This window comes from Mustelus asterias, chromosome 12 (genome assembly GCF_964213995.1).
Source record: "Mustelus asterias chromosome 12, sMusAst1.hap1.1, whole genome shotgun sequence".
NCBI lineage: Eukaryota > Metazoa > Chordata > Chondrichthyes > Carcharhiniformes > Triakidae > Mustelus > Mustelus asterias.
Genome location: NC_135812.1, coordinates 86,204,548 through 86,217,162, shown reverse-complemented (window position 1 = coordinate 86,217,162; position 12,615 = coordinate 86,204,548). Strand labels below are relative to the sequence as shown.

General features: G+C 43.5%; 1 protein-coding gene across 1 annotated transcript in view; it reads left to right on the top strand.

Moving 5' to 3' along the window:
* Nucleotides 1-12,615, top strand: part of kif19 (kinesin family member 19) — a 206,476-nt gene that overhangs the window by 140,338 nt on the left and 53,523 nt on the right. The window contains exon 6 of the mRNA XM_078225994.1: nt 4,529-4,654. Coding sequence (XP_078082120.1) covers nt 4,529-4,654 — 126 coding nt within the window. The remainder of the gene's footprint in view (nt 1-4,528; nt 4,655-12,615) is intronic.

The following is a 12,615-nucleotide window of genomic DNA, read 5'->3' as shown; positions in this document are numbered from 1 at the left end:
TAGTTCTGGATTCCCCCACCATCGGGAACATGCTTTCCGAATCTACCCTGTCTAATTAGAGGGATTATTAGTCCCGACAGTTTGGGGAGGTGGGGTGGGGAGGTGAGGAGGGATGATTTTCACGTCCCGAGATCCATTTGCACTTTGGAATGTGGAGGCAACTACTTATTACTAGATTCCTGCCCAATTTTCATTGAGATTGTACCTCAATCCAGGCAGTCAACGTTACCACTGGAAACAGGGGAGCTTAACGGAAGCATGGGATTTTGATGATGTAATTAAGATTACATGGTTGTGAAGTTTGGGAAGTGCATATCCCGAGGAATCCAGCATCAACTGAGTTATTAAAAAATGTTAGATGGGAGCTGGAAACAAATTTTTATGGCAGTCTTATTGACAGTCTTATGGCTGTCTTTATTGGTTTTAAGTAATAACGTCTTTCAAGTTAATGTACTTGCTTTTAAATGCTTCCAAAGCTTCCACCTTTTCCTTTTAAAGTACTTTTGCAGGTCTGTCACTGTCGGCCAGCTCCAGCTGCTTTTCCACCTCCTGAGCAGCAGGTTACTGAACTGGGGAGGAGCTCTGTCTGAAGATCATTGAACTGAAACGTTAACCCAGTTACTTTGTGTACATGCTGCTCCCCCCTCCCCCCCCTCCCCCCCCATAGGCTCTCTAACCCAAACATCCTCACTCATTCCATCTGATGTCTCCTAGACATGTCTCCAGAAACCCCCGGACTTACCTGAAGTCTAAAAGGCACCTTCACCTCTTCATAGGGAGTGGTTGTACACACTCTACAGAGTGTACTACTATAGAGTCATACTCTCTGCGGAGCTGCCAGCCAACCAGATTGGCCAACAGTTCTCTATGGCAGGACTTCCTGTCCCCGAGGAGCAGAATCCCACTAAACACTAATGAAGGTGTATTTTTGCCGTGAGGCAGCACATTTCACGTCAGCGAAGTGCCGACGGACATTTAGGTCGGGGACGCTGTCTCCTGTAAAATCCACCCCAAAGGGTAATTTTATAAATTCATGTCCTTCCACAGAGGTTCACCAGGATAAGATACCAGGCGCTCACGGGCAGGGATGTAGTGCTGCCAGAGTGCGCCAGAGCACTACTCCAACACCATCAACCGGGAACCAGGAGAGGGGAGGTGCAGAAAGTCCCAAACACTGGGGCCTAGGGGCTAAGGGGACCTGGAATCGGTGTTTTAAACTGTCCTCCGCTCTGAGCAATCAGAGTCAAGGACCTGAAAGATCGGCTTAAAAAACACAACTTTCAGACTCTTCTGATTATTTGAAGCAGGTCTGTTCGGTTAACCTCACTTGTTGCCACCCTGCTGCTGGGGAGGTTAGGGGCAAGGGAGGGTGTTGGGGAGGTGGTGTATCAGATGTGGGGAGGGGAATTGGGGGTGGAAGGGGGGTGTTTGGGGAAGAGGGCAGGTGGCGGGGGGGGGGTGAGGAATGTATTCGGGGAGGGGCAGGGTGTTGGGAGAGGGATGGGAAGGAGGTTAGGAGAATGTTGGGGGAGGGGTGGGGAGAAGGTTGGCGGGATTGAGAGGAGGGGTGGGGAGGAGGTTGGCAGGATTGGGAGGAGGGATGGGGAGGAGGTTGGAGTGTGGGTGAGGGGTTTGGGAAGGTGGGGTGGTTGGAGAAATGGAGATGGAGGGTTGAGATGATGAGGAAAGGGCTATTAGGAGAGTGGGCATGTTGGGATGGTCGGGACAAAGATGAAAAGGTGGTTGGAGAGGATTGGGTTGGAGGTAGAGGTTGGGGGAGTGGGTGGGCGGGGACTATGGGAGACTGGGGGTTGTGGGGAGGGTAGGTTGTTGGATGGAGTTGTGGGAAAGAGGTTGGTAAAAGTGGGGACACTGACATTTTTTTACTTAAAAAGCATAATTTTACTAACTTTGGGGGACTCAAATGATTAATACATAAGAAAACAATGTAATAGTAGATGTAGTATTTATATGGCCAACACATTTTCTTAGCGCTCCAGCACCTGAAGATTTGGCACTCCTGTTCATGCCCCACAACTTTCTGGTCATTAATTTTAATTGATTTAAGACTGTGGGGAGGTGCACGCCCAAATTCCCAGTGGAACTCTCGATAGCAGAGCTCTGTGTCAGGAAGATGAGTTCAGAAAGTTATCCCCCGTTGCACAAATCTTTCTAACCGAGATTATAGCGCATCTTAACTTCTACTACACTTCACCTTTTCCTCCCAATTTCAGATTTGCCTCTTGATGCAAACAAATGTAGCAATGATGTTCAAAATTATTTCTGTGAGCTTTCCCACTGCAGCCGGGCCATTAAACGGAATATAATCAAAGACAAAGTTCTCAAGTGTTCTCCAGAATAACCAAATACTGTGACAGAAAAAGAACATGTACAATAGTGGAATGATTGGCTGTTCCCCCTGACCTCCTTCAGCTAATATCCCAGTACCCATCTTATGGGGAAAGGTAGAATTAGTGGAATGAAGTACATTAGATACATGATTCGGAACTGCCTCTTTAGCTGGACGTGACAAGAATTGGTGCCCCGCCTTTCTGATATAATTTGATGTAAATCTTCCACGCAACGTGGTCATCATGGTGTAAATAAGAAAGGTGCATTGGTGAGACTGCATCTGGAGTATTGCGTACAGTATTGGTCTCCTTATTTAAGCAGGGATGTAAATACATTGGAAGATGTTTTACCAGAGTAAACCAGAGATGGTTTACTGAACTAATACCTGGAATAGGAGGGTTGTCTTATGAGGCAAGGTTGTACAGGCTGGACTTGTATCCGTTGGAGCTTGGAAGAGTGAGAGGCAATTTGAATGAAACATATAACATCCTGAGGGGTCTTGACAGGGCAGATGTAGGAAGTATCTTTCCTCTTGTGGGATAATATAGAACTATGGGGGCCTTTGTTTAAAAATAATGGGTCACCCATTTAAGACTCTCTTTCTCAAATGGTGTTAGAAGAAGAATCATTGAGTATTTTTAAGGCAGAGCAAGATAGATTCTTGCTAAGCAAGGGGGTGAAAGGTTAGCGGGGGTAGGCGGGAATGTGGTTTTGAAGTTACAATCAGATCAGCCGTTATCTTATTGAATGGTAGAACAGGCGCAAGGGAGTGAGTAGCCTACTCCTGCTCCTAATTCATATGTACAGTGCATAAATTAGTAAAGAAATCTGTTTACTTTGTTGCAGTGTCCTCAAACATATTGTTCACTTGTGTTAACATTGTGCTTGCTGAAGTTTATTGTACAGTTGCTCCTTTCCTCAATGTAAAAAATAATTCAAAAAAAGTGATACGTGTCTCTAACCATACCTGACAATCTTTTCCTAGAGGCAAAGCTTTAACATCCAAAGTTTTGCCAATCACAATTTAGCTAAACGGTTTTTTAAAGAAGAAAATGTTCCTCCAGATCTCTACAGGCGATTATCTGGAGCAAAGCACTGAATTGCATTGTGAAGCAGGTCATCATCTAACAGACAAACCTACACTGCCAGCCTGGCACCATGCTTATAGGAGCTCCTTTATCGAATATCAGCCTGACTGCCACTGTTGCCTTGTTCTCTTCTGTAATGTGTTGTACAACAGCATAGGCACCCAAAGTTCTGCCCCTTAACAAGTAACGGCATGATGTGTAGCGCGCAAGAAACAATACTTTTCATTGTATACTAATTGTATACTAATATCATCAAATCGATTGCACAGTGGCTAGCGCTGCTGCCTTACAGCGCCAGAGACCCAGGTTCAATTCCAGCCTCGGTTGATTGTCTGTATGAAATTTGCACATTCTCCCCGAGCCTGCGTGGGTTTCCTCCGGGTGCTCCAGTTTCCTCCCACAGCCCAAAGATGTGCAGGTTAAGGTGCTTGGCCATGGTAAATTGCCCCTTGGTGTCAGGGGGACTGGCAAGGTTAATGCGTGGGGTTACGGTGATCGGGCCTGAGTGGGATTGTAGTCGGTGCGGGCTCAATGGGCCAAATGGCCTCCTTCTGCACCATAGGGATTCTATGAACTTGGCATCAAGCAATCATTTACATTTCTACAGACCTTTTCAAAGTGACGCAATGAGAGGAAATGCACCAAGCTGCTCTGTGCTAAATCAAACTTGGCTGCCCAAATTAAAACTAAATCTAAACCTGTGCACTCAAATGAATGAAGCTTCATCGTCTGTAGAGTGCTTCTGCCACACCATCCTTACACGAGTTTTGGACGACACAATCACCCTTTTAGCATTTAGCATATGGAGCGGTTACGGCAATTTCCAATCGTAGGGCGTAATATTTCCCAGCTGAGGATTTTGCACATCACGCAGGCTGGCATTTCCTGTTGCTGGCAGTAGAATGGCTACAAGAGCACTGGTGGGATCTGATGCAGTGGACGAGCGGATGGTGCAGAACGGGAGCCAAAGTTTGCTAATTTTGCCACCACAAAACTTCCTCTTGTTTTTCCTTTAAAGCCAAGTGCAAAGAAATTCTGAACATCTGCGATTTTTTCTCAAATTCTTACTACTTTCTTTTCCTTCACAGATTTATAACGAAATGATACGAGATCTACTTAACCCGTCGTCTGGCTTCCTAGATCTCCGAGAGGACTCCAAGGGTGGGATCCAAATTGCAGGAATTACTGAAGTGTCAACTATTAATGCCAAAGAGGTAATGCGCAAATGTTTACCATTATGTTTTTGCTAGTAACACAAACATATTCCTTAAACCATATCTGGTAGGAATGGAAAACTGTTGTAAATTATTCACTATTTCGGCACTACAATTTGACTTGATGTTTCAAACATCCTTATGAAACTGGAAAAAAATGAATCCTCAAAGTAGCAATAGAGTGTGCACATGGTTTATACGTTTGTGAGGCATGGGACAGCTGAAAAGACCAGAGCAAGAAAATACTGAAGGATGGTAAAGGTATAGAGGTGGAGGATGAATCATCTGAAGGTTTTAAAGAGAGTATTGCTCTCATTGTCACACTTGGAAGTATCAAATGTATGAACTGGAAAGTCAAAAAGGATTTTTCTGATCTGCAGCTGGAAACTTGCAAATACCTAACAATTAACAAACAACTAAACTCCAGCTGAGCTCCGGACCTAGTTAGACACAAGGGTTTTTTTTTAAAATTCTTTCATGGGATGTGGGCACCGCTGGCTAGGCCACATTTATTGCCCATTTCCAATTGCCCTTGATAAGGTAGTGGGGAGAGGCCCTCTTAAAAGTGCTGCAATCCATGTGGTGCAGATATAAATGGGGTGTTAATTATACTATTAGGATAAATAAGTTTCCTTATATGGGTGACACGGTGGAACAGTGGTTGGCACTGCTGCCTCACAGCACCAGGGACCCAGGTTCGATTCCGGCCTCGGGTCACTGTCTGTGTGGAGTTTGCACATTTTCCCCGTGTCTGCGTGGGTTTCCTCCGGGTGCTCCGGTTTCCTCCTACAGTCCAAAGATCTGCTGGTTAGGCTCATTGGCCATGCTAAATTGTTCCTTAGTGTCAGGGAGATTAGGAGGGTAAATATGTGCGGTTATGGGGATGAGACCTGGGTGGGATTGTTGTCGGTGCCGGCTCGATGGACCAAATGGCTTCCTTTTACACTGTAGATTCTATGATTCTAAGTGAAGGACAGTTTATAATGAAGTACTTTGAGCATATGTAAATAGGCCTCATGGACGCCATGGGGACTGGGATACATCATCACCCCAGTGAATTATATTTTGGTTTAGTTAGTTAAGTTCCTTTGACATTTTGTTTTATTATTGTGCCTCACCTGGGGATGTCACCCCTGGTCATTTTTGTTTAATTTATTGATATTTTTGTTCCATCTAAAGGAGTATAAGTAGGGGACAGCTGTGACACTGGGTATGTGAGGAGAGCTTTGAGACTGAACAGTGTCAATAAACTCCCTCAGTAAGGAACAGCTCTGTGTCATTTTGAACTTCAGCAATCAGCTTGGAATCTATTAGCCGTAGGCGCACCCACTGTGATGGTAGGAAGGGAGTTCCAGGACTTTCAACCAACAACAGTGATGGAACGGCAATATAATTCCAAGTCAGGATAGTGTGTGACTTGGAGGGGAACTTGCAGATCATCGTGTGCCATGTATCTGCTGCCTTTATCCTTCTATGTGATAATGATTGCGGGTTTGGAGAGTGTTGTCAGAGGAGCCTTGGTGAGATCCTGCAGTGCATCTTGTAGATGTTAAACACTGTTGCCACTGTGCATCAATGGTGGAGAGAGCAAATCTTTAAGGTGGTGGATGTGGTGCAAGGCTGCTTTGTCCCGGATGGTTTCTTGAATGTTGTTGGAGCTTCTTGAATGTTGTTGGAGCTCCAATTATCTAGGAAAGTGGAAGGTATTCCATCACACTCCTGACTTGTGCCTTGCAGATGGTGGACAGGCTTTGGAGAGTTAGAAGATGAGTTATTCACTGCATAATCCCAAGCCTCTAACCTGCTCTTGTAGCCACAGCATTTATGTGTGAGGTCCAGTTCAGTTTCTGGTCAATGGTAACTCTCATGATGTTGATAGTGGGGGATTCAGCGATGGTAATTGTAATATTGGGTGCTATGGGTTTTAAAAAAAAGAAAATATATGGTTTGCACATGTAGATTCAAAGTAACAACAGTTCATTTAAAGAGATGTTCTCTGCACAGGACAGAAAATGAAACTAAGCAGGAGCCTATGAAATCCCCCAATGACATCACCATCAAATCATGTGGCCAGCTCTTAAAGCAATCATGCAATCACTTAAACATACAACAGTAATGCCATTGAATGAGAAGGGAATATGCTTTGATTTTCTCTTGATGGAGATTTTATGGTGTGCATATTACTTGTCACTTATCAACCCAAGCCTGAATATTGTCCAGGTCTTGCTGCAAATGGGTACGAACTGCTTCAGTATCTGAGGAGTCATGAATAGTGCTGAGCATTGTGCAATAATCAGCAGATATACAATACAGCTTCTGACCTAATGGTGGAGGGAAGGTCATTGATGAAGCAGCTGAAGATGTTTTTTGCCTAGGACACTACACTAAGGAACTCCCTCAGTATTGTCCCAGAACTGAGATGATTGAACTCCAACAACCACAACCATCTTCATTTGTGTTAGGTATGACTCAAACCAGTGGAGAGCTTTCCCCCCTGATCCCCACTGACTCCAGTTTTGCTAGGGCTTCTTGATGCCATAATTGGTTAAATGTTGCTCTGATGTCAAGTGAAGTCACTCTTGCCTCACCTTTTGAATTCAGCTCTTTTGTCCATATTAGGTCAAAGGCTGTAATGAGGTCAGAAAATGAGTGGCCCTGGCAGAACCCAACCTGAGTGTCAGTGAGCATGTTATTGCCAAGAAGGTGCTGCTTCTTAGCAAAGTCAATAATACCTTCCATCACTTTGCTGATGATTGAGAGTAGACTGATTGGAGATCATTGGCCGTGTTGGATTTGGTCTGTTCTTTGTGTACAAGACATAGTTGGATAGTCTTTCACGTCGGTAGGTTGATGCCAGGTAACTAGTTCTGGAGCACAGGTCTTTAATACGATTGCTGGAATATTGTCAGACCCTGTAGCCTTTGCAGTATCCAGTGCCTTTAGCCATTTCTCAATGTCATATGGAGTGTATCGAATTGGCGGAATACCTGTCGATTTGGTGGAAGAGGCTGAGGAATCATCAGCACGCTTGGCTAAAGATGGTTGCAAATGCTTTAACATTGTCTTTTGCATTGACATGTTTGGTTCCCCTATCACTGAGAATGAGGCTATTTGTGGAGCCTCCTCCATTTATCTAATTGTCTGCCATCATTCATGACTGGATGTGGCTGGACTACAGAGCTTGGGTTTAATCTGTTGACTGTGAGATCACTTGGCTCTGTCTATTGCATTCTGTTTCTGCTGTTTGACATGCAATTAGTCCAGTGTTATAGCCTTTATTGACACTTTACTTTTAGATATGCCTGGCGTTGCTCCTGGCATGTCCTCCTGCACTCCTCATTGAACCCGAGTTGATCATACAGTTTGATGGTAATGGTGGAGTGAGGAATATGCCAGGCCGTGAGATTACAGATTGTAGTTTATACAAATCTGCTTCTGCTTATAGTCTGTTTATACCTATTGGATGTCCAGTTTTGAGTTGCTGGATCTGTTTGAAATCTATCCAATTTGGCATGGTGCCACACAACACGGTGGAGGGTATCCTCAACATGAAGACAAGACTTTGTCTCCACAAATACCACACATCGGCCACTCCTACCAATTCTGCAAGAGATAGATTGGGGAGGACGAGGTCGAGTATATTTTTTCCTCTTGTTGGTTTCCTCACTATCTGTCACAGACCCACTGTGGCAACGATGTCCTTCTGGACTCAGCCAGTAATGGTGGCACCAAACCACTCATGGTGACAGACATTGAAATCCCCTACCAAGAGTCTGTTCCATGTCCATGTCACCCTCAGTGCTTCCGCCAACTGGTGTTCAACCAGGAGGAATACTGATTCATCAACTTGGGGAAGGTGGGAGGCGGTATCCAGCAGGAGGTTTCCTTGCTCATGTTTGACTTGATACAATGAGACTTCATGGAGCCCAGAGTCAATGATGAGGACTCCCAAAGCAATTCCCTCCCAAAGCAATTCCCACCACCTCAGTTGGGCCTATCCTGTTGGACAGGAAATGCCAGGGATTGTGATGGTGGCGTCTGGGACATTGCCTGTAACATATGACTCCATGAGTATGACTACATCAGGCTGTTACTTGACTAATCTGTGGGACAACTCTCCCAATTTTGGCACGAGCCCCCAGATGTTTGTAAGGAGGACTTTGCAGGGTCAACAGGGCTGGGTTCTCCGTTGTTATTTCTGGTGACCAGGTCAATGTTGGCTGGTCCATCTGGATTCATTCTTTATTTTTGACTTTGTAATGGTTTGATATAACTGAGTGGTTTGCTAGGCAATTTCAGAGGGCAGCTAAGAGTCAACCACATTGCTGTGAGTCATGTAGGCCAGACCAGGTTAGGACAACAGATTTCCTTCTCTGAAAGGACATTGGTGAACCAGATGGGTTTTTATGACAATCCACAATGGTTTCATGGTCATTGCTACCCAGACCGGTTTTTTTAAAATTCCATATTAATTAATTGAATTTAAGTTCCACCAGTTGCCTTGGTGGGATTTCAACCTGTGTCTTCAGAGCATTTCCCTGTGCCTCTGGGTTACTAGTCCGGTGACATTACCACTACGCCACCCCCTCCCCCACAGAAATCAGAATATTTTGGATTCTGGAAATCTGAAATAAAAACAGAAGTAATCAGCAGGTCAGGCAGCAGCTGTGGAGAGAGAAGCAGAGTTCATGGACGGTGTTTTCCAGTTCCGGCTGCTGCGGGACTGAAAATTCCAGCCTAAGGTCAGCAGAATTTTTGCGGGGGCTGGTTTGTCAAATTTTCCGTCGGGCCCGTGACAATTCCCACGGTGGGCAGGACCAGAAAATCCCAACCATCATTTCAAGCTGATGACTTTTCATCAGAACCAAACCATTAATTCTATTTCCCTCTCCACAGATGCTGCCTGACCTGCTGAGTGTTTCCAGCATTCTCTTGTTTTTATTCCAGGGACTAGCTCAGTGGGTCTTCGAGGGTAGGTGATTAAAACAGCGAAATAACACAACTGTGCCATCGGAGATCAGCTAGTATTCAAAAAAAAATCTCCTCTCCAGCTGGTTAGTGTTGATTGTTTTGCTGAGACATTAATGACACTGCGTAAATTAATTTTATTCAGTGTTTAGTGACATTTTTACTGCATTCGATCTGATAATTTACTGCAGTGAGTTATCATTTGGCATATCTATTGTGCACTGCATTCCAAAAGGGCTTCAGAGCTGAACTGTTTGCATTGATGATTGTGGTAGGAATAGAATTTTACAGTGGGGATGGACTATGTGATACTGCACTTGGTTTATTGTCTGGCAGGAATGCAATAACTCATTCGTAAATGCAATGCTCATCAGTTATTCTTCTTTCTGGTGCATGAACTAAATGGGTGGCAGACAAGTCTCCGTGTTATATATATGGTGCATATAAGATTCAGTTTTGTTTGAATTAAATATGGCTTATAGTATATGCAAAGTAAGCTTGGTAGTTGTACTGTTGGAATAATTATACTCTGAATATTTTTAAATTATGAAAAATTGTAAAGAATTGTATAATTAATGGTAGATTTGTTGTTATATTTGTAAGATTTGGCAGGTAGAGCCTTGGCTGTCCTCGGTTTTATTCTGTAACAAGTTGCTGTTCTTCAATGACTCAGGTGGATTATTGGTTGGGTTAAATCTCATTGCTTACAGTACAAATTGTTAGTCGTGTTGTTCTTCAGCTGTTTCCACGTTAGTACACAGTTTTCTGCAGTGTATAATTTCTTTAGAAATGTTTTAATAATTAAATAAATGCCTTGCCTAGAAAATACATCACTATCTATTTTATAATGTGATTCTGATCTGTGACGCTTTTATGTGACTGTTACTGTGTCACATGGAAGTGGGATGTTTTGACATATTTAGCCGGCTGAGCAGACACAATGCTGTTGGAAGACCAAACATGCAATAAAAATATTAATTAAACATCTGTGATTATAGTTTATTATTCTAAAAATTGTCGACTGTGTTACAGAACATTTAACATTAGGAAAGCTATGGATTATGCAAAGTAAACTGCTGCATTTTAAGTTCATGAGCAAGTACAACTGAATTATGGCATTTGCAACAAAAGTGATTAGGCTACTATATCCTGATACCCATGTTATAATCCTGGACTAGACCCCTAAGTCTTTGCTAAGGTCCATTTAGGTACCAATTACTCTTTGTAAAATAGACAAAGGTTGAGTTTCAAGACACTTAGTGAATAAAGCCACAAGTTTCCACGGGTATTGAACAAACAAAAATTAATGTTACTATACAAGTTCAGAAAATTAAAAGAATTTACAATATCTGTCTTGCGCGTTAACATTCAGAACCAATATGAGAAACATATGAATTAACAGGCAGATTGTGGCCAAACACACCCCACCACCCTATAAATAGCAGATGCAACCAAGACAGATTCCGTGGCTTTCTCAACAACCCACCAGTAACTGTGGGTCAGCCAATCTTATTGAAACTCTGTTTCTCTTGTGAGGGATTCCAGTCTTCACCTTCAAAAATCTCACCTTGGAAATTTTTCCAAAGATTGCTCCAACTCGGATGGCCTCAATGATGGGGTTTAAATTTTGTTTCCTGAGACTCCATTCCCCAGATTCTCGAGTCTGCATCCCAGCACCAACTCATAAGCACAACTTCAGCTCTTCAGCTATGCTAAGCAGAATAGAACCGTTCCAAAGGGTTACCTTCACTCCGACTGCCCACAGCACAGAGTCACCAACCTTCTGCTGCCTCTTTCAATTGCCAGGACTCATCCTGAGCCCTCTTCGATTGCCAGGACTTCTCCTGAGCCCTCATCACACAAAGTCTGTCAACCCTTTTTCTGTTTGGAGCCGCTTTCTCTGCTCTTCATTCTTCTGAACTGGGACCTCTCCTTGTCCCCTGCCTGGGAAACCTCTCCACTGTGGCATTCTGCTCCTGGTTATGGGACTGGGGTTTTTTGCGCCATTTCTTTTAACTTTTTAGGCAAGCGCACCACTGTCAGAATAGCCAATTCCTTTCACCCACTCTCGGCCTGCGCATGTACAAAGCTCCCAGGGCCTGCTGGGGCTTGGAGTTCCTGAGCTCCATGAGAAGGTAAGTTCAATCTTATCATACCTACTGAACAACAATAAATTCTATTTGTGTAGCATCTGTAACGTAGTAAAATACCCAACGGCACTTCACAAGAACAATATCAGACATAATTTCACATTGAGCCACATAGAGATATTAGGGCAAGTGACAAAAAGCGTGGTCAGAGTCAAGACTTAGAGAAGAAAGGGAGAGAGAGAGAAAGCTTCAAAGAGAGTAAAGGAAGGAAAACCAGAGCTTCAGGGCCAGACAGCGAAAGCCATACTTTTTATTTGTTATGCTTAATATTGCTGTTTTATGAGAATGTAATATTTATTTAGTGTTGTTCTGGTGGAATTAAAGTGATGGACACAAAATGGTTACCTGACACACAAAATGGTTACCTGGGAAGGGACATTAAAAAGCACTGGCTTTTGGCACAGACAGTTACACAAAAAGTTAAAACCTGCAGTATCTGAATTGCTGCAGGAAGCTGGTCAGAGCTTGAGGCACTTTAGATAAGAGCAGACCCAGAACAATGAGTCTGATAATAAGGTCAGCCACAGATGGGGACATAAATACATAAATGTAACAAGATCAGCCACTGAATGTATAGATCGAAACCAGTCATTGATAGAGGATATAACTGCAAAAATGTATCCAATCTATGAACAATGATATGTTAACTGTCCATGTCTGTACCTGTCTGCTTGTAACGATGTGTTAACTATCGATGTCCGTATCTGTCTACTCAACTTATAACTATGTGTTAACGGCTAATGTCCGTACTGCCTATTGTCTAAAAGGTATAAAAATGATCAACTACCATTGTGTAGTTGAGAAGGTAGCTGCCAAGTACTGCGGAGTACCAGTGCTTTCTCC